General features: G+C 40.9%; 1 protein-coding gene across 2 annotated transcripts in view; it reads left to right on the plus strand.

The window, feature by feature from the left end:
- Positions 1-135: 135 nt before the first annotated feature.
- The window catches only part of CXADR (CXADR, Ig-like cell adhesion molecule), a 35,097-nt gene continuing 13,770 nt past the window's right edge, over positions 136-21,462 (plus strand). For both annotated transcript variants that reach the window (XM_027681016.1, XM_027681015.1), the window contains exons 1-6: positions 136-262; positions 17,357-17,526; positions 18,181-18,385; positions 18,759-18,914; positions 20,872-20,994; positions 21,265-21,403. In XM_027681016.1, coding sequence (XP_027536817.1) covers positions 193-262; positions 17,357-17,526; positions 18,181-18,385; positions 18,759-18,914; positions 20,872-20,994; positions 21,265-21,403 — 863 coding nt within the window. In that variant the 5' untranslated portion in view covers positions 136-192. The remainder of the gene's footprint in view (positions 263-17,356; positions 17,527-18,180; positions 18,386-18,758; positions 18,915-20,871; positions 20,995-21,264; positions 21,404-21,462) is intronic.

A 21,462-nucleotide genomic window follows, 5' to 3' on the forward strand; every position in this document is an offset into this window, starting at 1 on the left:
GGCCCGGCGCGGCCGCAGGTGCCGCCGGCGGGGCGGGCGCTGCGGAGCGGCCGCGGGGGGCGCGGCGGGGCGGGGACCGGCCGGAAGTGACGGGCCGGGCTGATTCACCTGCTGGGCGGCGCGGGGAGGTGCCCGCCGGGAGCCCGGGGACGGAGCGCACGGAGCGCGGTGCCCGCCGCTCCCGCCCGCGACATGGAGCCCGTGGAGCCGCCGCGGCTGCTGCCGCTGCTCGGGGTGGCCCTGGTGCTGCTCTGCTCCGCAGGTGGGCGCAGGTGGAAGGGGAGCGGACCGAAGGGAAGGGAAGGGAAAGGAAAGGACGGAGAGAGGGTGGGAAGGAGGGAGAAAGAAGGAAGGAGGGAGAGAGGGAAGCAGGGAGGCGGCGGCTCTGTGGGGTTGGGAGAAGGCGCCGCGGGGGCGGGGGGCTGCTGCCCCGCTGGGGTGTGCGGCACCTCCGCCCCTGCGCCTGTGTGGGTCTCCATCGTGTGCGTCTGTGTGTGTGTGTATGTGGGGTCTCCACGATGTGTTGGGGGGGGGGGTCTCCGTCGTGTGTGTATTTCCTCGGCAGCCCCCGTGCCCTACCCGCCCGCGGCGGTGCCCGGGGCGCGGTGCGGGCGCTGGCGGCGGGGCCGCGCCGCGGAGCCGACCTGGGCTTTGTTCGCCGCCCGCCCGCCCGCGGAGCTGCTGCTGCCGCCGAGCTCCATCTCCTGCCGCCCCCTCCCCTTCTCCTGCCGCCCCCTCCGCTTCCCCCGCCGCCCCCCGGGGGTCCCCTGTCTCGCTGCCCGCCCGCCGTCGCTCCCCGCAGGACGGGCGGCGGAGCGGGCGCCACACCGGGAACACCGTAGTGAAAAGGAATAAAAACAAACAAACAAACAAAAAAACCCCAGGGATTTAAATTCAAACCCCGGCCATGCGTGTGGAAGACCTCTAGCACCCCACGCCGGTTCTGGTTTTGCCCTCTGGGTGGCTCCCACCCAGAGACCCCTGAATCCAGTTGTCCAGATCCCGATGGCCGCGGTTGAACCGTGTGGAGGAAACCAGAGGGAATTTGATTGTGAGAGGAAAGGAGTTGAATTGGATGGACCTAAGCTCGTTTGGTTTTCGTGGGGAAAGAAAACAAAGGAGTAGCTACTCTCCAACAAGCAAAAAAACCCCAACCAATGAAATCCAAAAAAGACGCAAGCCAAACCGAGCGTGCCAGGGCTACTAAAATGTAGGTGAATGTTTTCCATCTCAAATATTAGGTGTTATTAGGTTCCTGTGACGAATTTGGCTACCATGTCACTGTTTCCTAAACATATCATTAAAAAAAAGGAAGTTTCCACTAAAGTTGACCCAAACTTGTGTGAAACTGCAAAAGGTGACAAAACACCTATGGCGAGCTTCAGGTTCACAGTAAAATGTGTATCAGTGGTGTCAGAAGGTCAGTTTTTATTTCCTGTTGAAATGTTAATGTTACCGTGTTGATGTCACCACTGTTTTGGGAAATTACTCATGGGATCAAAATTCTGTATCTATAATGGAATGGTGAACTCTGATCCCCTGAGGTAGTTCCACATTAACTCTGTTTCCCTTAGCAGAGTTAGAAACAAGATAGATGCTTGGTAAGAGCTATGAGTTACCAGTATTTAGTTGATAGGGTTAGTAATCAGCATTTATATTGAAACACTTCATGTAACAAAAGCTTTGAAAAAAGCCTGTTGTGACTAGAACCATACATACTGCGATTGAGCTGGATCACTGCTAGGAAATCAAAGGCTGTGATACTAAAAGATTAGGAATAATTAATAGATGAGGAAACGTCAAGCTAGAATGAAATTTTACAATATAGTCCTACTTAAGGATACAGGTGTCTTCACACCTCAGTGTGAAGTCAGATAACTTTGTAAATGAAGTAATACTCATAGTCAGAACACAGATACATCTTTTGTACAGTTATTTGGATGACTCTACCCTAAAAGACACAGTCCTCTGAAGAAAATGACTGAATAATACGTAAATCATAGGAGATGATATGTCCTCTAGGCTTGCTTGTGTTGTTTCCAGTCAGACTGGGTTAATATTTCTGGGTCTGTGTGCCAGATAGACGTGACTTCCTTCACTGAGGGAACGGATGTCAGTAAGTTGCTGTTCTCCATATGGACCACAGTTAGAGGAAGCTGTTTTTTGTGCAGTTAGGTGTAAGCTGTTGGCAGTGAAGGATTGTCTAGGTGCTGAAATCTTTACTGGGTTTGTGGCTTTTGTGGTTTAACTTTAGCAGGAAACTAAGGACCACGCAGATGGTCACTCCCTGCCCTTGTACTGGGATGGGGGAGAGAATCGAAAGGGTAAAAGTGAGGGAACTTGTGGGTAGAGATGAAGACAGTTTAACGGGGAAAGCAAAATCCATGCATGCAAGCAAAGCAAAATAAGGGATTCATTCAGTACTTCCATGGTCAGGCAGGTGTTCAGCCATCTCCAGGGGAGCAGGGCTCCATCACAGACAGAGGTGACTTGGGAAGACAAATGGCCATCACTCCGATTGTCCTCACTTCCTCCTTCACCCAGCTCTGCATGTTGAGTGTGACATCCTGTGGTGTGGTTCCATCTTCCTGGTTATAAAGATGGGGAAATAATCTCATTCCGTTTGGTGCAAGTTTCAAATTTGTGTAGGGCTTTATAAGATCAAAAATAAATACAAGTGCCAGACTTGTCATCCCAATTTAACAAATAAGGTAGTGACCTACAGCTGTTAAACTTGTAAAAATGTGTAACATCGGAATGCAAATTTTCAATTGCTGAAATGTTAACATAGCCAGATTAGCATCTATCTTTGTATAGGTATAAAAGAAGTGATTCCATACCTGGTGATCACTTTAACCTTCAGAAGGCATGTTTTACAAAAGAGTAATGCTGGGCATCTAAATGCCCCAGTTGAGGATAAGAATTTAAATAGAATTTTAAGGTAAATAACTAGGCAGATTTTCTTTAGTGTATTGGAATATCTTTTATTGCTGCCTTGTATTGAGTTTTGTGGGTTTTTGTGCATTTTGGGTTTTTTTGTTTACAATGGTAATTGAAATTCTGCAATATGTGATGCCTTACTAATAGAATAGTAAGTTTTTAAATAGAATTGAAGTTCTGGTAAGCTTCAGGGTTTGTGGGTTTTGCCCTATTATTAAGGTTGCAAAAGTAGTTCCAATAACATGCGTGCAGGGGTAGAACCTAATGCAGGCAGGGGCAGTTAGTATTTGGTGGCTAATACACTTTGTCAAATAAGTATAATAAGGAACTTAAGCCTGTTCATGTTTTTATGCATGCAACAGGATCTTACAGAAGCTTAAATTAGGAGAAATTTGACTACCACAGGAATTTAATGATCATTCCTATCCCAGTCTCTTAATTGCTAAACTTGGTATGCTTCATCTGTTGGGCAGTAGTTATAACAAGTTGTAGGGTGCGAGTTCTTCCAAAGTGTCCATTGATAAAAAAAGTTACCTGAAGTCCAGGACTTCTTCCCAAGCTTTTCCCAGATCTTAGTGTTTCAAGAAGGATGAAAAACTTTACCTAGAAATTACTTAATCAACTGTTAGTCAACTGCTGTGGACATCAGCCGTGACATTGGAATTACCCTGATTAATGTGTGTTTATCAGAAGGTATTTTATGCATTCAGAATGCTGCTGTTAGAGATTATTATAGCTCGTCACTTTGGTCTCCTCTGACTGCCCACCCTCCCCGTGCTGCCTTCCCCTGTGTTTCATCAAACTTTGGCTGCCTCTCTGTCTTCACTTCTTGTCACAGCCTCATCCACAGCCAAGTCCACTTAACAGAGAGATGAAACTCCCACTCCTAAATGTCTGGTTTAGCTTCTATTGCTACCTTACAAGAAATACATTTTCATATGAGCAAAGCTACTGATTCCGTTCGTGCTTCAAGAAATTAATTCTGAATATCTTTGAATCTGCCTCAATATTGGGGAGTTTCAAAACTCATTTGCCACAATGCCTGCAGAGATTCGTACAGACTGGGGAACTTGGTTTTGGGGCCAGTATTGTTTCAACACACTAACATTTAATAATTTGTTGCTCTCATGCATTCATAAGCTTTTAATGACAGGGTTCTTTTTGCTCTTGTTGCAACTTCTGGTTGATTTCATGGAGCTTTTAAATGCTGTGTGAAACATTATAGGTGACCCTGCCTGGGTTGGACTAGAGGATCTCCAGAGGTCCCTTCCAACCCTAACAATTCTGTGATTATAGATCAAGACGGCTTGTAAGAATGTGTTCTCCCCCTTACATCAATTTAGTTGCTCTTCCTTTTTTTTGCCTTTTCTTTTTCTTTTTAGGGAATTCCTGTTTTTTACTCATTTGCATCTTTCAGGAGATGACTGAAAGAAGAGCCACTTCAGCCTGTTGCCATGGGATTAAGTGGCAGTCAGGCCATAGTTCTGTAGAAAGAAACCTGTTTCAGTAGCAACTGGAACATAGCAGGCCCTACATCCTTGCTGGTCCTTTCCTTTACTGCACAACTGCCTTGATGGTGTGAGTGTGTGGAACATGCGTCTCAGTTGCTGAAAACCTTAATTTTTTAACTGTTTGGATTGCATGACTTGAAACAAGAAGGAGTTTTTCCATCAACTTGTCCTTGTACAGAGCAGGAACGATGGCAGAAGAGCATTAGGGGGAAACCCCATTGTGTTTGATCAGTATTTTCCCATAGGAGAAAAATGTCGGTGTAAAGTCTTGGCCGGGGTTGGGAGGGGGGCTTAGTTGGGGATCAGAACTACATTGCTAAGTCAGGCAATGAGTTGAATGGTGAGATGTGACCTCAAAGATTATTTCTACATCCCATTTGAAGTTGTACCTGGCATTCATCTGGCTCCATAGTGAGCCAGTTCAAGGAGTTGCAAAGTCAGAAGACGACTAAATTTTTTTGAGGTCAGTTTTCTACCTGTTCCTTTTCCTGATCCAGCTCAATGAGATCAAATCTGAATTATAACAAAGGAGTGTCAGCTGGAACCTCAAACACACATGGGTGGAGTATATTTTTACTATTGATTTTTTTTTTTTCCCCTGTGTCACCTACTTACTGGAGCATGTGATAGAGGCAAGGTTTGGAGCTTTACTGGTTGTATGCTGTAACCATTCACTGGTGCTGTGATATCCTTTAGCTACTGTTATGAAACATCTAAGGTACTTGATGGTCATAAATTTTGCTGCTACATTTTTTAATAACATATTTTTCATGCCCTATCGCTAAAGCCTGTGCCTAGTATGCTGACAAATAATTTATCAATAAGAACTGGTTTGTGTGTTGAAGGGAAGGATGGGAATTCGATAAATTCACAGCTGTTCGGACTTGTGCAGAGTTAGTTTGCATAGGGAATTGAAGTTTCATGTATTCACTTACCCTGCATCTTCAGTTCTTTGTTTTCGATGCATTAACAGTATCAGCTACAAGGAATGTTTCATCTCAGTTGTTTTAAAGGCATGTAAAATTAATGCGTGTGTATATATTTTAAAATCTCCCTAAATTTTTAAATGAGTAGTTAACTTTTTGGCTATTTAGGGTGGATATCCAAATTTTTTGAGCTTACTCCTTTCTGTCTGTTTCTTGCATGGTGGGAGTGGGGCAGGGAGGGAAGCAAAAGGGGGCAAACAGATACTTTTTCCTGTCATTGTGATGCCTCACCTCTTCATTTAAAAAAAACCCAAAACAATCCAGCAACAAGAAAACAACCTAAAATTAAAAAAAAAAAAAAAAGAAAAACCAACCCTGTACTACTGAATGAAATAGTTGTCAATCTCAATGCAAAATTGCATGTGCTAGGAAAAAAGCATTGCTTGTTCAGTAGCTTGGAAAAGCCAAAACCCCTTTACTCAAGTGAAAATAATATTGCTGCTCAGTTAAGTGTTTGATTGTACTGAGCTCCCTGATGCACTGACTGACAGATGTGCACAATGCATTCACACTGCAAGTGATCTGCTTCATTCAGTTCCCTTTTACATGCCATCAAATTGGCAGGAAAAAGATCAAATCATGTGACTTGATTGCTTAGTGACTGTATAAGCTTTCAATATCGGTTTGTAATGGGAAAGTGACTTGCAGAGCTAAAAGCAAAACACCCTGTGCAGTTGAGGTAGACTTGGAAGAGGAGAGTCAGGGTTTTGTGTAAGTTGTGTCAAGATTTGGGTTCTGATATTTTTCTTCTTTGCTCTCTTTTTTACTGGAAAGTCTTTGTAGTGGTTGGCCTTCATGTCATATTACACTTCATAATACTGTTTCTAGGTGGCTCCTTAATGGCTCTGAAGTGCAGTCGTGAGGTACAGTTTCACATTCCACCTGGCCCCGTTACAGATCTGGTGCAGTTACATCTGGTGTAACTTTGTGTGTCTGCCGAGGTGGTTGTTGGGTTCCTTCTTCCCTCCCTCCTGTCAGGGCAGCCTTATGCAGCTGCTGCCTGAGTCCATTCAGCTGATACCAAATAAAACTCATTTTTTAATAATGTTGTTTTCCTGCTGGGTGATTTCACTGACTCACACCACTTCGTGACTGCACAGCACTGCTTGCTCAGAGCTGGTCACAGCGTGGCTGGAGTTGGTGAAGTGGGAAATGGCTCTCCCTGGCAGCAAACCCGGGTCGAGGCTCAGGCAGCCTCACAGCCCTTCCCTCTCTGCCTTTGTGCTCCTGTCCCACTTACCTCATGTTCAGGGGACCTGTGTTTGGGGAACCCCAGCAGGAGAGAAAAAGCCAAACTTGCTGTGCAGAGTCAGTTTTTAGGGGAGTCAACTCTTTGTTATGGCTTTCTGCCTTTTTTCATAAAGTGTTAGACCGGCATAAAGGGAGGTGACGAATCAAACCTGAGGATGAGAAGGCAGGACCTCAGCAAGTCCAAACTATGCTAATTGTCATTTTCTTAACACTACAGGTTGAATTAGGGCCATGCTGGATCATTTAAATGTGACCAAGCATCAAAACTTGGGAACTCACCATGGTCTTCTGTAGATACTGCGCTAAACAGTACTCACGTGCTTAAAACTAATCTTAATCCCAGTTTGTTACAATATCCCCTCCCCCTTTCAGTCACCCTCCGAAAGCTTATCCTTTCCTTCAGTAAGGAGATCCGAATGCCCCCTCTCTCCACTTGATAAGCACGTACCACTCGAGGAAGGTCATCAGGCAGCAGTTGCTAGGATACAGGCTGGTGGCTTTGGGTTTAGCAACCAAAAAGCGTCAAGAATGTGCTGAACAAGTAAGGAGCGCAAGGACAGTTGTAAAAAGAAAGGGATGTTAGAATCTGAAGGCAAGGGGCATGTCGATGAAAAAAGGAAAGTTGTGGGGAAATAATAAAAAATAATTAAAGCTTTAGCCTGTGATTTTTAGGTTTTCTTAGTTGCGTAACTATTCCACCTATCTTGGTGAACTGTGTTTGGGAATGAAATGAAGCTCGTGCTGTGTATGTGCAGGGTTGGGTTTATTGGTAGTTCTGTTTATGAGTCTTAAAGTTAAGAATTTTTTTATTAAATTGTGAGGATGAGTAGCTTCTGGCTTAATTATGCAGTGCCTTTTAAACTGGGGCACGGGTATGCAACACTACATGAATTGAAGGTAGTTATTAATTTAATGTTGTCTGAAGACATCCAGACTGAAAGAATTTTTTTTTTTTCTGTCTTTGAAGAAGTGTGCTTAGCCTATTTACTGTCGTTTTAGTATTTTTTTTTCTTGTGTGATTCGACAGAGGATTTGTGAATTCAGGTAAATGCACCTCAGAGTAAGTGGTGCTTCCTCACTGCTCTGTTTGCTAAACGGAAGTGAAGTTTGGAAATACAAGCCCACTGTTTTGAGACCCAGCAGCAGAGTTTACTATCCAGGTGGTAGAACTTTACCAGGCTTGTTCTGGGAGTAGAGTTTTTTGTTTGGTTGGTTTTTTTTTTTGTTTGCTTTTGTATTTTGCTGTAAGTGCCTCTGCTGTGTCATCAACCCTTCCCTCTGTAGCTTGTCGCAGAACCTTCTTCCATGCACATAAACCTTTTAGCTGCACCGTCTGTGGAAAAAGTGTCCTGAAAACTGAACCAGAGTTCTGGGAGTCTGGTTATTCAGCTTCCTTAGGCTACTGGTGAGGTAGCTGAGATAAAGTGTGCAAGAAAGGGATTTAAAATCTTGCTTCTACAAACTGTCCATATAAAACTAGCTCTTTTCTATAGAAATGTCTTGTGGATTTAGTTTCCTGGTCTGTTTTTATATTTAGTCTGGGACTAAATAGACTAAGAAGGAGGAGACACTGTTGGAGCAAGGACTGGAGCCAAATCTCTTCTTTCCTAGGCGAGTGCTTTTATTCCTGGGTTGTCTTTACTTCCTCTGGCTCCACAAACTGTATGTGTTCTGCATAGGAGGAGAGTTTCACTATGATCTGTGACTCTAGTTTAGAGAGCACTGTCCTGGAAGGTCTGAAGTGCAGGTGTGAACATCTTTTGTCTGAATATTAAATCTCTATCTTCGAGGGTTAACCAGTTTGCAGCCTAGTGGACTTAGGCTAGTATAAAGACACAAGTTTTTATCTTCTCTCTAACCTTTTTGTATTGGGCCTTTTTGACGTTTAAGTAGAGGAATATGTAGTATGTTACTGTCATTATCCCTGAAAATGTTAGGTTGAGGTAGGCTTGGTTTTGCTAAGATGTTTTGGGTTGTTTTTTTTTGTTTTGTTTTTTTTTTTGTTTGACCGTTTGTTAATTTTTTATTTGTTTTTGTTTGTTTATTTTTGGTTTTTTTTTTTTTTACTTAGAGTGAACTGTGCTTATCTATGAAAATTGTGCTGTTGCATTGTATGATAACATTTAGAGTGTCAAGCATGGAAAAAATGTGGTCTGTGGAGCATGTTAAACAGTAACTGTTTAACACTTGATATTAGCAGGACAGTTCTTCCATTGTTAGAAAAAGCTTTGTGATTTGCCTTTATCAGCACTGGATTACCCTAAAAATCTGAATTCTTTGCAGAGTTCTTAAATTGTAATGTACTAAAATCAAGCCTCTTTGGTTATATAGATGTAGGTGCAGTAATGCTGTGCCACTTTTTCTTGTTTTATTTACTGCTGCATGATTATCTAGCTTTTGTTAGTTCATTACCAATTGCTTATTTGTTCCTGTCCCTCATCTCTTGCTTGTTTTTGCCTCGGGTGATGTTACCGTGAAAGTTAATTGTTCTTTGGCACCAGGGTACCTGGCTAAATTAAATAGGATGTGTATTGAGCTAATATGTATTTTGAAATCTGTCCTGAAACATTTTTGCGTTTCATTCTCATCAAAAGTCCCCGAATGTATTGGATTTGCTTTTTAAATGGAAGAGAACTGTTGGGGGTTTTTTATCCTTTTATTAAATTTCTGTTCTTCTTTTATTAACATAATTCCTCTAATGGTTGTTAAGTTAAAGAAGACTCTTTAGGGGCTGTTCTTTGTATTATTCCATGTCATGTGTCCCATGGAAAAACAGCGAAATTGAGAAAATAAGTACAACGAGAGCTGCTTGAAAAACTGGAATTCACTCGTTTCCCTTCTCTTTTTGGTACCCACAAGCTGCCCAGCCTGAATTTCCAAAGTCTTATACAATTTCTACAGAAACTGAAACAGGGCTCACTCTGCCCTAAACTGTTAGACCTCATCAGGACCAGGGTCACAGTGTTTTTGGGATGTTTTGTGATGCGGTGATGCTTGATTGCCAGAAGTTGTAGGGTTTGTGACGTGTGGAGACTTAGAGGCAGCAAAGCTTCATAATGTCTTGGGCCCAGGCTTCTGAAACCTATGGCTGTACTGGGTCCTCCCTCTTCCTGTTGGAGTTAAGATGTGGAAACTGTGGTTACCCAAATCTGAAGATAGGCGCTTTTTTTAATGCTTTTTTGGCCTTTAGGGGACAGGGGGTCTCCCTGCTAAATCTAGGATTTGGTTTGTGGTGCACTCACCACAAACTGTGGTGAAATAACATGAGTTAACTGCAGCTTGTGGCTATCTTGGCTGTGCTGATGTGACTCAGCTCCTGGGTGCTGCAAAAATCACTTAAATCAGTGATGTCAAATACTCTTTTCCCTTTATGCTTTTGTGAAGGCTACTTTTAATCCAATTACTTGACTAGCAGCACCCTGCCTTGCAGAGGCTTCCTTTGGCAATTGAGGACGCTGTGTTGTGAGGAAGCAGGAGGTGATTGTGAGGTGGTGGCAGCTTGTGGGAATTTCAGCTGCAGAAGAGACTTATGTTTGTGTTGGATCGTGCCAAGAAACACCAGGAAGTCTCCCCCAGCTTGGCACTCGGAGTGTGTACCCACCTCCGTGTGTACACCCAGCTTGCTAAGGGTGTAAATTTAAGTTGGCTCACTCAGTCCCATCGGGCCTTATTTCAGAAGTGCGGGTTCCAAGTAAGATGATGTAGAGTTTCTGAGTGAAGGTAGGAAAGGAGAGAGTTAGGGAACTTCGCTTTATAAAATCATCGCAGCTACCTGGAAAATGTAGGAGATTGACTGTGGATAAGAAGCGTATTCGGAAGTAAAATGGGGATGGTGAGGAGGTAGTTTTTGAGGCTGAAGTCTGCCCAGTGAAAAGATTTGATCACAGTTATATCTGTTATCCGTGTTTGAAAGAAAAGTCTAAGCTGAAGTGTCTCTTAAGTGAGCTTTATATCTCTAAAAGCAGTAACGTGCATTTCTGATTGTGATCATCACTTGCTACTTAGGGCCTCATTCTGTGAAGAAAAGCATTTCTGTATTTACAGCCACTCCTTGTTTGTGAACAGGTATTGGCAAGTGACTTTTTGGAGAGTGTGCTAATAAAGTACCTTCCAGATGCAGTTGCAGATGGGTCACATATGACTTTAAGTACGACAGCATCTCTGAACTCAACTCTTATGCTCTGTAGAAACAGTCCTGTTTCCCATTTAGGGAGGGACTCTGTCTGTTGGGTTATATAACACTTTTGTGACATAGCCTTATCTGGTGCCAGAAACGTTCACGCCAAATTTAGATGTACGCTTAGATATCTGTAAGCCAGCAATCCAGAATTTTGGTGTATCCCAATTAAATAAGAAAATACGAAATGCGTACTAAAATACTAAATTCATATAATAAAAATCTGCTTTTGGTTATTTGTTAGTCTGTGTCACAGCTCTGCTTGTATCTGTATTGGAATGGAGAAAGCTTTGCCCCCTTTTAATTTTTTTAAGGGTAGTAAAGTCTGCTTTCTCTTTTGAAGATTCTTTTATACTAGAAAACAGCTTCCATCAAATTCTGTCAAATACTTCATTTTCCCTACACTACACTTAATAATAACATTGTTTGCTAAGCCCTATTCTACTTGAGTGGTATTTAAAAGTAAGTTCAGATATTCAGAAAGAAAGAATTTTTCTAAGGATAGTATACTGGTTTCCACCCCTTCAGAAATCATGTGAAAAACCTGCCCAGTCATACAGATATAATTTGCAATACTCTTTAGGTCAGATTCCTAGAGAAAGAGTATTTTATTCCACATTAAGAAACTCAAATCTGAGTGTTTAGAATCCAAATTGTGTATTGACCTCCTACCTTCTTCTGATACAAACTTTTATGAGGGATATTACTTATTATTCTTCATCAAAGAAGGGTGCTTGTCTCTTCTCACCCAGATGCAAAGGTTCATTCTTTTGTTTGCCCCAACTGGATATGGCACATTTTCTTCTTGCAAAATAGTTGGAGAACAGTACACTTGCATTTGGATCCAGTGTACTTCTGTGTTGATCTTCAGCTGTTTTTTGGGAATCTGTTGAATGCTTCTGAGTGTAAAGTTTGCTGTGATTTATTTGCTACAATTAGAAATTAGAAATTTTAATGCTAAGCATCTTTGAATAAGTGGGATAAGTTACTTGAGAAACCCTCATCTTTCTGGTGCATTAAAACAAGTATGAAAAAGGTCTGAAATTTTATTCATGAAACTGGGCTAACCAAAACAAATACAGCTTGATAAAGTGTCTGCCTGTCACATACTGGCAGATGAATGCCACAGTTGATCCCCTCATGTTTTGAGGAACATTCTGGGGAAGTGAAAAGAAATCGAATCTCCCTGATTTGAGTGGAAACAGAAGGAGGTGAAGCTTGGGAAAATTTGGGGAAAATGTTGTCTTGTCACTGCGTGCATTGGCTTCATATGTATCTTTAATGCAGTTGCAGAATTTTTTGTGTTGGATGTGACTGAGGTCTTCTCTACGTCAGCCATCACCTGTCCTATTTTTCTTTTTCTTTCTTCACTGCTCATGTAATAGTAGAAGGTTTTCATGTGGCACTAAAGTCCCATGCTGCTTTCAATTTTGGTTGTGTTTTGGCTTCCCTGGCAGGGGTGCTGCATGCCTGGGCAATATTTGTGTATTCGTCCCTTAGTAATCTTGCTGCTTCTTCCTTAGGCCAAGCTGCTGATTGATCTGATTGTTTGTTTTCCTAAATGCTGGGATGTACTTCTCTTGTGGTTAGAAGCAGTTGTTCTTAAATACCTCCCAGCTTTTTTGAGCTCTTCTGCTTTTCAGAACTGGATCCCACAGAATTCCAGTTACTGAACGAGTTGACCTGCCCTTCTGAAGTGCAGGGTCGGTGCTGGATTTGCCTTCTTCTCCCCTCTCAAGATTTGAAACTTCACTATTTTGTGGTCACTACAGTCAAGATTTCTGTTGATCCCATCCCCAGCAAGTTCTTCCTTTTTTTCCTTGAAAGCAGTTTCATGAAAGTATCAAATGGGGTTTGACTCGTTTAGCACTCTTTTTTTCCTCCGAAATCTTCCAGAAGTCTCCTGGATTGTTTGTGTCCTGCTGTGTTGCCCTTCCAATAGATGTCAGGGAGATTAGTGTCCCACAATAACCAGTCTCTGTGGTTTTTAGAGATGTCATGGAATTGCTGAAATACACTTCATCAGCTTTTTTACCCCAGTCAGGTGATTTATAACAAAGAGTGTGGTGTTGTTGATATGGTTCTCTCCTTTAATCCTGACCCACAAGCTCTTAGCCAGCCTCTTGTCCATCCTGTAGAACAGCTTTTTGTGTTCCAGCTGCTCTTTCAGGTAGAGGGCAATTCACTTGCTGTGCTTTCCTTCCTGGCTTTGTAGAAAAGCTTGTACAACCTCTGTGACAGCGCTCCAGTCATGCAAGCTGTCCCACATCTCTTATTTACCTGGTGTCGTAGTTCTGTGTATGGGTGCTTTAAGTGGTTCCCCTTTCAACATGCTTTATCCTCATCACCCAGGTTTTTCTTCCTCCCACCAACCTGACCCATGTACTTAACGTGTCTCTATCTCTATTCCCTCCCTGAACTGCAAGACTGCAAGCTTCAATTACTGTTCCTTGGTAGATCTCTCATTTATGGGGCTTGTCACCAAATTTGATGAGGTTGTTCTTAACCCCCGTCATCAAGTGGATCCCATCTCAACTTGGCAGCCCTTGTTTCTCAGGGGCACTTGTGACCATAAAAATTAAACCCCTGCTTGCAGTGCCAATCCTGCAGCAAGTCCTTAACTTGAAGTATGTGGCTCTACAAGCCTTTTACTTCTCACATGAAAAGAGCAAGGAGAGCAAACGTCACTTGTGATCCCATGTCCTTCTTTGCCCCTGGAGTTTTCTAGTCACTCTTGATTTGCTCCAGGTCTCCTTTGATGGGTACCTGTGTGAGAAGGTAGTAGTTAGAGGGGAAAAGAACAGAAAAGGCAAAAGGGGGGGGAGTGGGGGAAGGCAGTAGAGGTGATGATGATAAGGGTTGGAGGACCCTTGACAATATCTGACATGTCGAATCTGGCCAAACCTCCTTCACCAGCGTATCTGGCAGCAGATGTGTGTGTCTTCCCTGCAGAAGGGAATCTCCAAGTAGTATTACCTGCCACTCCCTTGTGTTGCTAATGCTCAGTTCAAACCCAGCTAGCTTTGGCACATCCCTTAATTGAGATGCTTGCTGCTTCTGGATGCCAGCGTTAACCAAAAGAAAAAGAAAAAGTGTAAAAAAGCTTTATATGCTTGAGTCTTTACTGTAAGAGAGAGACTGTGGAGCATTAGTATAGTAAAAATGAGGTGTTGAGAGATGTGCGGTAAGAAAGGAATTTAGATTTATGAAAAATCTCTGAGAATTAGAAGGCTCAGACTAACGTTTGAGTACCTCTCATAACAGCTAATGTGTGCTGCAAGCTTCACGTGCAGGAATGGTTTTTGAGTGCTATCCCGAGGTTTGTGTGTTTTAACTTTCACTGACGTGTTTGCATGCAGTGAATGTGTATGAAAATACTACTCAGACTTGAAAAGATTAAAAAATTCAAACATTTTTAAAATGTTTTGTAAAAATCTTGTATGTTGTATAAATGTTGGGCAAGGCATTTTAGGCTGTTGGGTTCTGCTTTTATTTGTCACATGGTTACTATGTTGATTTGTATGTTTTGGATCAGAGAAATGAGTGCCATAGTAGAAACTGAGGCTGAAATGTTTGCTATTTCTGGCTTTTAAAGCACTTAAGGCAAGCTGCCATGTGATAGGCAGTCTAGTTTCCTAGGAGTGTGTCTCTGAAATTTAGTACTTCCAGTATTTAATGTAATTTTTCTTCCCTGCTCTCAGCGTCCCTTTCTCAGTGTTCTGCTTTCAAGAAAAAAAAGGAAGAACTTGCTGGGGATGGGATCAACAGAAATCTTGACTGTAGTGACCATGAAATAGTGAACAAGAAACAGTTTGTGTAGCATCCACTGTGAAATTATACTCACATGGCCATGAAGAGGCAAGACATAGTTGAAGAATCTAATGCTTCTTAGCTGTGTCAGAACCAATGAATAACTATAGGGACTTCTGGTTGCACAGGACTGTTATTTCTGCTTTTGTATTTGTTTGAAATTGTCAAAGAGATGAACAAGTGATGGTGGAAGAGGGAGAGAAATAAAACATCGATTGTAGGAGTCCGATTTGTTTAGAAAAGTAGTCAGAAAAATCAACATACGAATACTCATCTGTCCGGTTTGTTTTGGCTGTGTTGTGTTTCAGCAGGTTAGCAACTAAAAATGAGAGGTTTTATACTTTTTAGTAGTAGGGATGTGTCATAGCATCTCCAGAGTATGAATTCTGTTATTCCCAATCCACTGTGAAGAGGCAAATGTCGTTGTGTTGCTCTTACCTGAATAACTGAACAGTCTGTGAAATCCTCAGCAGGTCCCCTTGTGGGGAGCAGGAAGGAGATGTGTGTGCTGCGATCTTTTGTTATGGAACTTCAGATGGGAAAGTGGAGGTGCTCTCACAGAGCATGAGCTCTGATTTACTTCAGAAAGCTTTTAATTTCCTGGGTTACAGATTTGAGGCTTTTAAGGAGGTAACATCATAATGTATTTCATCATCCGTTGCTAAACTGTACTTGACATCCCATCTCCTTTCTTCAATATAGTAAAATTGAAAAAGCAGAAATGCAATTTGGAGGTGAACTTGAGAATATTGTATTACAGTTCCCTAATGAGGCCGTGGAGGAAAAGGGAACAGAAGAATATGGAAGTTGCTGAAAAATAGATGATGAATTGGCATTATTTGCTACTGTGCTTTATGGAAACGTGAATCTACTCATTTATAGAGATGATGGCTGATAGTATTGTCTTTGTTTATGCAAAGCTGATCAAATTTAAGGATTACACTGTAATGTATTCACTGTAAAATGACCTTTTTAAGAGGTTTAGAGTGGCTAGTTTTACACTTGGAAGTCTGAAAAGATCCTTTAAGTGGGGATAACATTTGTGGCATGTATTCACAGACATCATTATCATTTAGGAAACAGTATTAATTCAGCCTGGTAGCAGAGAATTAGTTGCTCAGATCTGTTTACTGTGGGCAAAAGAGGGGTGCTACAAACCTTGTTAGGGCTATCTTTGAGAAGGTGTACATCAGTTGGTAAGAGACATTGCACCTAAATCTCTTTCCTACCTCAGGTTGGTGGGGTTTTTTTGTGTTTTGTTTGTGGGGGGAGGGTTTTGTATGTGTGTGTTGTGTGTGGATTGTGGTTCTTCCCCCCCCCCGAGGGTAATATCATGCAAAGTAATACCATGAATGGTAGGAAACAAAATAATCCTACCTAATTTGTAACCATATCTTTGTAATTAACAATTGTGAAGGTCTTTTCTTGCAGGCTGTTGTCTGGAATTCAGTACATCAGGTGATTTCTCTTTCTAAGGGATTTTTTTTTTTAATAGCTGTTAAAGATTCTATTGTTTTGGCATCCAGAAGAGAATCCAAAGACTTGACAGAGAGCAGAATTTTAGTGAGGTAGGATAGTTGTCAGGTCCCTTCCAACTGTGCAGATTCTATGATCTACTACAGAAATGCGCTACAGCTTCTCTACTGTATGGAGAAGTGCAAGTGAGAGCACAAATGCACTGTTTATAATGATTTCAAACTTTATTTCATCTGAAGCTGTTGTTTTACAGATTCACCAAGGCAATCTATCTTTACGCTCTCCACTCTCCTTGTGGCCTTGAATCTCTTGTGGCTGTGGTCACATCTCTGTGACTGTCTGGCAGTGTGCACACGTAACATGACTGAAAATCTGAGCTTGGTTCCCAGCAAAGGGGACAAAACAGTGGATGTACCAATGCCAAACCTGTTTCCATACCGAGCTAAAGGCACACTTTCCACTTCCTGACTGTGATGTGCAAGTCCTACACTCTGTAGAAGGGAAGCCCGAGTTTGTTGTGAAAGAGGGGAATCTTGCTTCAGGCCTTTTGAGTAGCTCTGTGTCACTATATGGATTCTTTTTCAAGGCAGAATTGAGGGAAATTTGTTGTTTGGAAACATGTTTTGCCTAGAGGCACGCAGATAAGGATTACACAGCCCTTTTAGAGGAGTAAGACAAGCAGAAAGGACAAACATGTAAAAAACTCATTGAGATTTTTGGAAAGGATTCATTTGTCTGCTCTCTGTAGGTAAAGGAGCCCTTATAACTCAGGATAGAGTAACTTCACTTGATCTAAGCCAGGACTTCACAAAAATTCTGTCTATCCTGGCAGACTTCATGGCTGTTCCAAACTTTCATTTTACAGTGAGGGAGTAGTGGTAAGGTGATTATCTGATAACTTGAAAACCTGCTGCTGAAAATGTTCAGTTTAGCTTTGTATGGGACTTGATTTGTACAAAAAATAAGTGTGGCTTGAAAGATGTAGCTGCCTGTTGGATGTGATTCCAAATAAGCAGCACATTGCATTGTGTTTGGTAATAGGATCTGCACGGGTTCTCTCCAACAGTGACAAGTCTGACTAATGGCAGGATTTCTATACAGGAACAGTATATGATGGATTTCAATATATATCATATATAACAGAACATTTATGGTGAAAGCTGCATGTGACTTGCTTTTAAAACATAAAAAATATATTTTTGTAGGTCTAACAAGAAGCTTAACTATAACTTCAGTTGACCAATCAATGTTTGAAAAAGCACAAGGAGAGAAAGTAACGTTGCCGTGTACTTTTGAACTCTCAGAGGAAGATGAAGGCCCACTAGATATTGAGTGGGTATTGATACCAGCAGATAATCAAAAGAAGGAAAAAATAGTAAGTAGAGACTTTCTTTTGGACAGTGTTATTTCAGTTGTTTGAGTAGGTCAATGTGCAAGTTTTGTTACTGACTTTTTAGGTGTCTACCTTTTCAGGTTGGGATGCTTATGATCTTAAATTACTCTGAAGCACCAGTCAAATGAAATATAGTGGAAATTTTGGAATAGCAGATTAAGTATGAAATGTCTAGAAATTTTTTACTATAAGCTTACCTTCTAATGAAGAACTCTCAAGTACACCTCAGTTCCAGAAAGCAAACTCTGCTTTTGTACCTGCACTATCTTCCTGATTAATAGTGGATTTATGAGGATTTAACTTTAAATATATTAACTCTTTTAGTTATTAACACTTTCCTTTAATTGGAAGCCTTAACAATAAGATGATAGATTCCTTTTAGTAGACAGATTTTACAGAATGAAATTAGAGCAGTTCTAAACAGTTTTTATTTTTTTTTTTCAGTTAGAAGTCAGTACTGACATATTGATACTTGGGCAGATGTATGGTGATATTTTGAAGATGGAGATATTTGGATATGACATACTTCTGGGATTAAAACTATGGAAAAAGTCTGTCCAGAATCTGAAGAGACCAAATTATTTTAAATGTTTGCACGCCAAGTGGATTTCTGAATCATGTTTTTTTTTTTATTAGATAATTATGTATGCTGTCGACAGGATTTATAATAATTATTATGGTTCTGAGACTGGGAGGATGGCATTTACTCAGAGTGATCCCAAAAATGGTGATGCTTCGTTGGATATCCAGAATTTAAAGGCAGAAGATACTGGCACGTACCAGTGCAAAGTGAAGAAAGCTCCTGGAGTTCAAAGCAGAAAAATACAATTGACTGTACTTGGTAAGATATTTTATTTTCTTGAGTTTTCGGTGACATTTTGTATGTGCTTATTCCATTTTATCTTCGAGATCTAAAATGAAAACTTCTGCTGAGTAAAGTCATATTGAATCTGTGATGATGATGCACTTGTTATTGAGGCTTTGGGAAGGGTGGACATAATTCTGTTCTGGGAGAAGAAGGGAATAATATTCAGAATAATGAGCACTTTTAAAAATTCTGTGCTTGGTTCATATTTCATAGAAAATCTTTCCATGCATAAAAACGGTTTGTTTCACAAGCTTTATCTGTAGCAAAATGGACTGACCTACTAGAACACAGGTACCAAGCATTTTGATTGTGACTGTTACTAATTCAATGATATTTTGTTTGTTAGTAAAGCCAGCAAGAACTAAATGTTCCATTGAAGGATCACAGGAGATTGGAAAAGATGTTACCTTGAAATGTGCATCACAAGAAGGATCCCCACTTTTGTCTTACGACTGGAGGAGAGTATCTGGCACACATGAACTTCCTGCCACTTCCATGCTGAGTACTGTCAAACTTGATTTATTACTCTGAAGTATTTAAAAAGAATGTATTAGTATTTTTGGCTTAGTTTGACTTGTGAACATCTCATAATTAGTATTAATGTTGTGTAGTCAAGGTGAATGTCACTTCTGCCCTCTCACTGGGTAACAAAACTGACTGTGAAACAAGTTGGGAGTTCATTTTGGTGTTTTAATTCATACTGGGAAGTGTTTCAAGTTTTAAGTGGAGATTCTTACCATTAGGCTGCAGGATCATGCTCACCTGTACCCGTGTTGTAAGGATGGAGTTAAGATACTCTGAATTTTGACTGATGGATTCCAAATTATTACAGTGCTGATATCGGATTTTTATTGTGACAACTTCATTGTAGAAGTTAACTTGTGAGTTTTCTGAAAGTTATTCTAGAATATTTTTTTGACAGAGTAATGCTTAGTACCATTTCTTTTTGATCTCCTTTGTAGTTATGAAAACCTTGAACTTTGAGATGGTAGGATTTTCTTGCAGATGTAGAAGTTTAAGAATCTGCTTGCAAATAGACATATTTTAACTTAGGTAGCACAGGATGTAAAGGACTAAGTGACATCATGTATCTAAGAGTAGACAAAGTGGATTTCTAGATGAGAGAGAACAAAAAGTTGTGGGTTCTTCCTCATAGGGGTCTCCTATGCTCCTGTAGTTTATGCCTCAGGAAATTTAGATGTGACTTAAGTTTTATTTAAAACAAGCAAAAACTGACTTTTGTGAACATCTCCAGTTTTTTGTAAGCTTCTATAGTCTGTTAGAATCTGTAATATCTTAGAACACAGATCCTCAGAAATGAGCTACAAAGGAAGAACCTGATACTGTTCTTCATTTTGAACTGGTGTCCTGATAGTGCTATTTGATATCTCTTATTTTTTGTTTTGATAGTGAATGGTTGATCATTAATATCCTTCTCTGCACCAGTCAAGACTTTAGGCCACTGTTGTTATGCCCCCTTTTTTCTCACATCCCAAATTTGTCTCATGGTAACAAAAAAAATCAATGACAATATCAGTGCTAGACAAGAATGGATGAGGAACTGTGCAAAGGTGGCATGTAACTCAATAAAATAATGTTAGTTTTGGGCTTGTGAATGTAGGTGTGGGGACACTGAGCATGTCCTCAAGAATCTAGACAACTTGTTCAGCAGGTAGGGCAAAGTATTTGCCTGGTGCTTTGTTCTTGTGATGGAGTCTTTTGCAGTGCTCATGGCAGATCTGCTGGCAGTTAAAGCATGAAAGCCAGTTGAAGTTCACCTGGTAGCTGTCAATGGCTTCAAAAGCCTGGGGAAAACCTCTTTATTTTCACTATTTCTTAAGGAATCTGCTTAAACTGGGCTTAGTTGGTCACCCATTGGAGCACATGTTTGGGTTAGATCCACCTCACGCTGCACAAGAGTTCTGCAGACACCTGAGCTAGTTGTGTAGAATCAATTTAGAAGGGGGGTGATGGTGGTTTAGGGGTGCAGTTCATGTTTTGTATTTTAGAATTCTGTGTTAAGATGAAAGAATTGACCATAGCATCTGAAGATAACATGAATCTATACTTAACTTAAAATCTCAGTGAGTGAAAATGTGACAGGAGACCTTGCAAACTCTTTAAAACATGAATTTTTCTGTCATAAATAGTTCTAGTCATGTCAGATAACTTAATGCAAGGCTGTAGAGCACTGAGAGTAGCATCTGTTCCTATCCATTGACAGAGCAATTTAGTCAGTAGGCTTAATATTAAGTCAAATCCCATGGAATAAATTTCTAACAGACTTTTACAAATAATAGTGGTTTACAGCATGATGGGCTTTTATTTTTATTTGTATCTCTTTAATATGGCGTTTTTAAGTTAGGATTTCATGCATGTACTGGATTAATAATTCCGTAGTACTGTGTATGGAATTAAACTTTGCAAAATGATAAACCTCTACCTTTTGTTGTTTGTAGATAAAGATACAGGGGAACTTCTTCTGAAAAATGCCTCTCAAGAATATTCTGGTTTATACAACTGTGTGGCCTCAAACAGAGTTGGCACAGATGAATGTTCTGTTCAGCTGAATGTCACCCCTCGTAAGTGTTTGCTGTGTAATGGTCACATAGTGTTCTGTGTATGAAAACTGAATAGTCTTTTTTCTCTAAACTCAAATCTAACACTCTGTAGCTGGTGGGTGCCAATTCAAGTCTTATTATTGTTTTAAGTGAGTGTGATTGAGCATCTCTCTGATTTAGTGGTGTGCTATTAACATGGATCATGTGAAACATACTGGGTTTAATGTTAAAAGAAAGTTGGTCTTATAACTTTGACACTTACCAAACAGTATTGTTATTTATCTATTCTAGCCGTAAATACAGCTGGTATAATTGCTGGAGCTATTATAGGAACTCTGCTGGGTCTTTCTGTACTGACTTTTCTCGTCTTCTGTTGCTGTAAGAAGCACAGAGAGAAGAAATATGAGAAAGAAGTACATCACGATATCAGGTAACAACGTCTCTGGTTTCTGAGCAGTATTATTGGAAGATTAACTTTTAAACGTGTAT

The sequence above is a fragment of the Neopelma chrysocephalum genome, unplaced genomic scaffold, assembly GCF_003984885.1.
Source record: "Neopelma chrysocephalum unplaced genomic scaffold, ASM398488v2 Primary Assembly neopelma1_60, whole genome shotgun sequence".
NCBI classification, from domain to species: domain Eukaryota; kingdom Metazoa; phylum Chordata; class Aves; order Passeriformes; family Pipridae; genus Neopelma; species Neopelma chrysocephalum.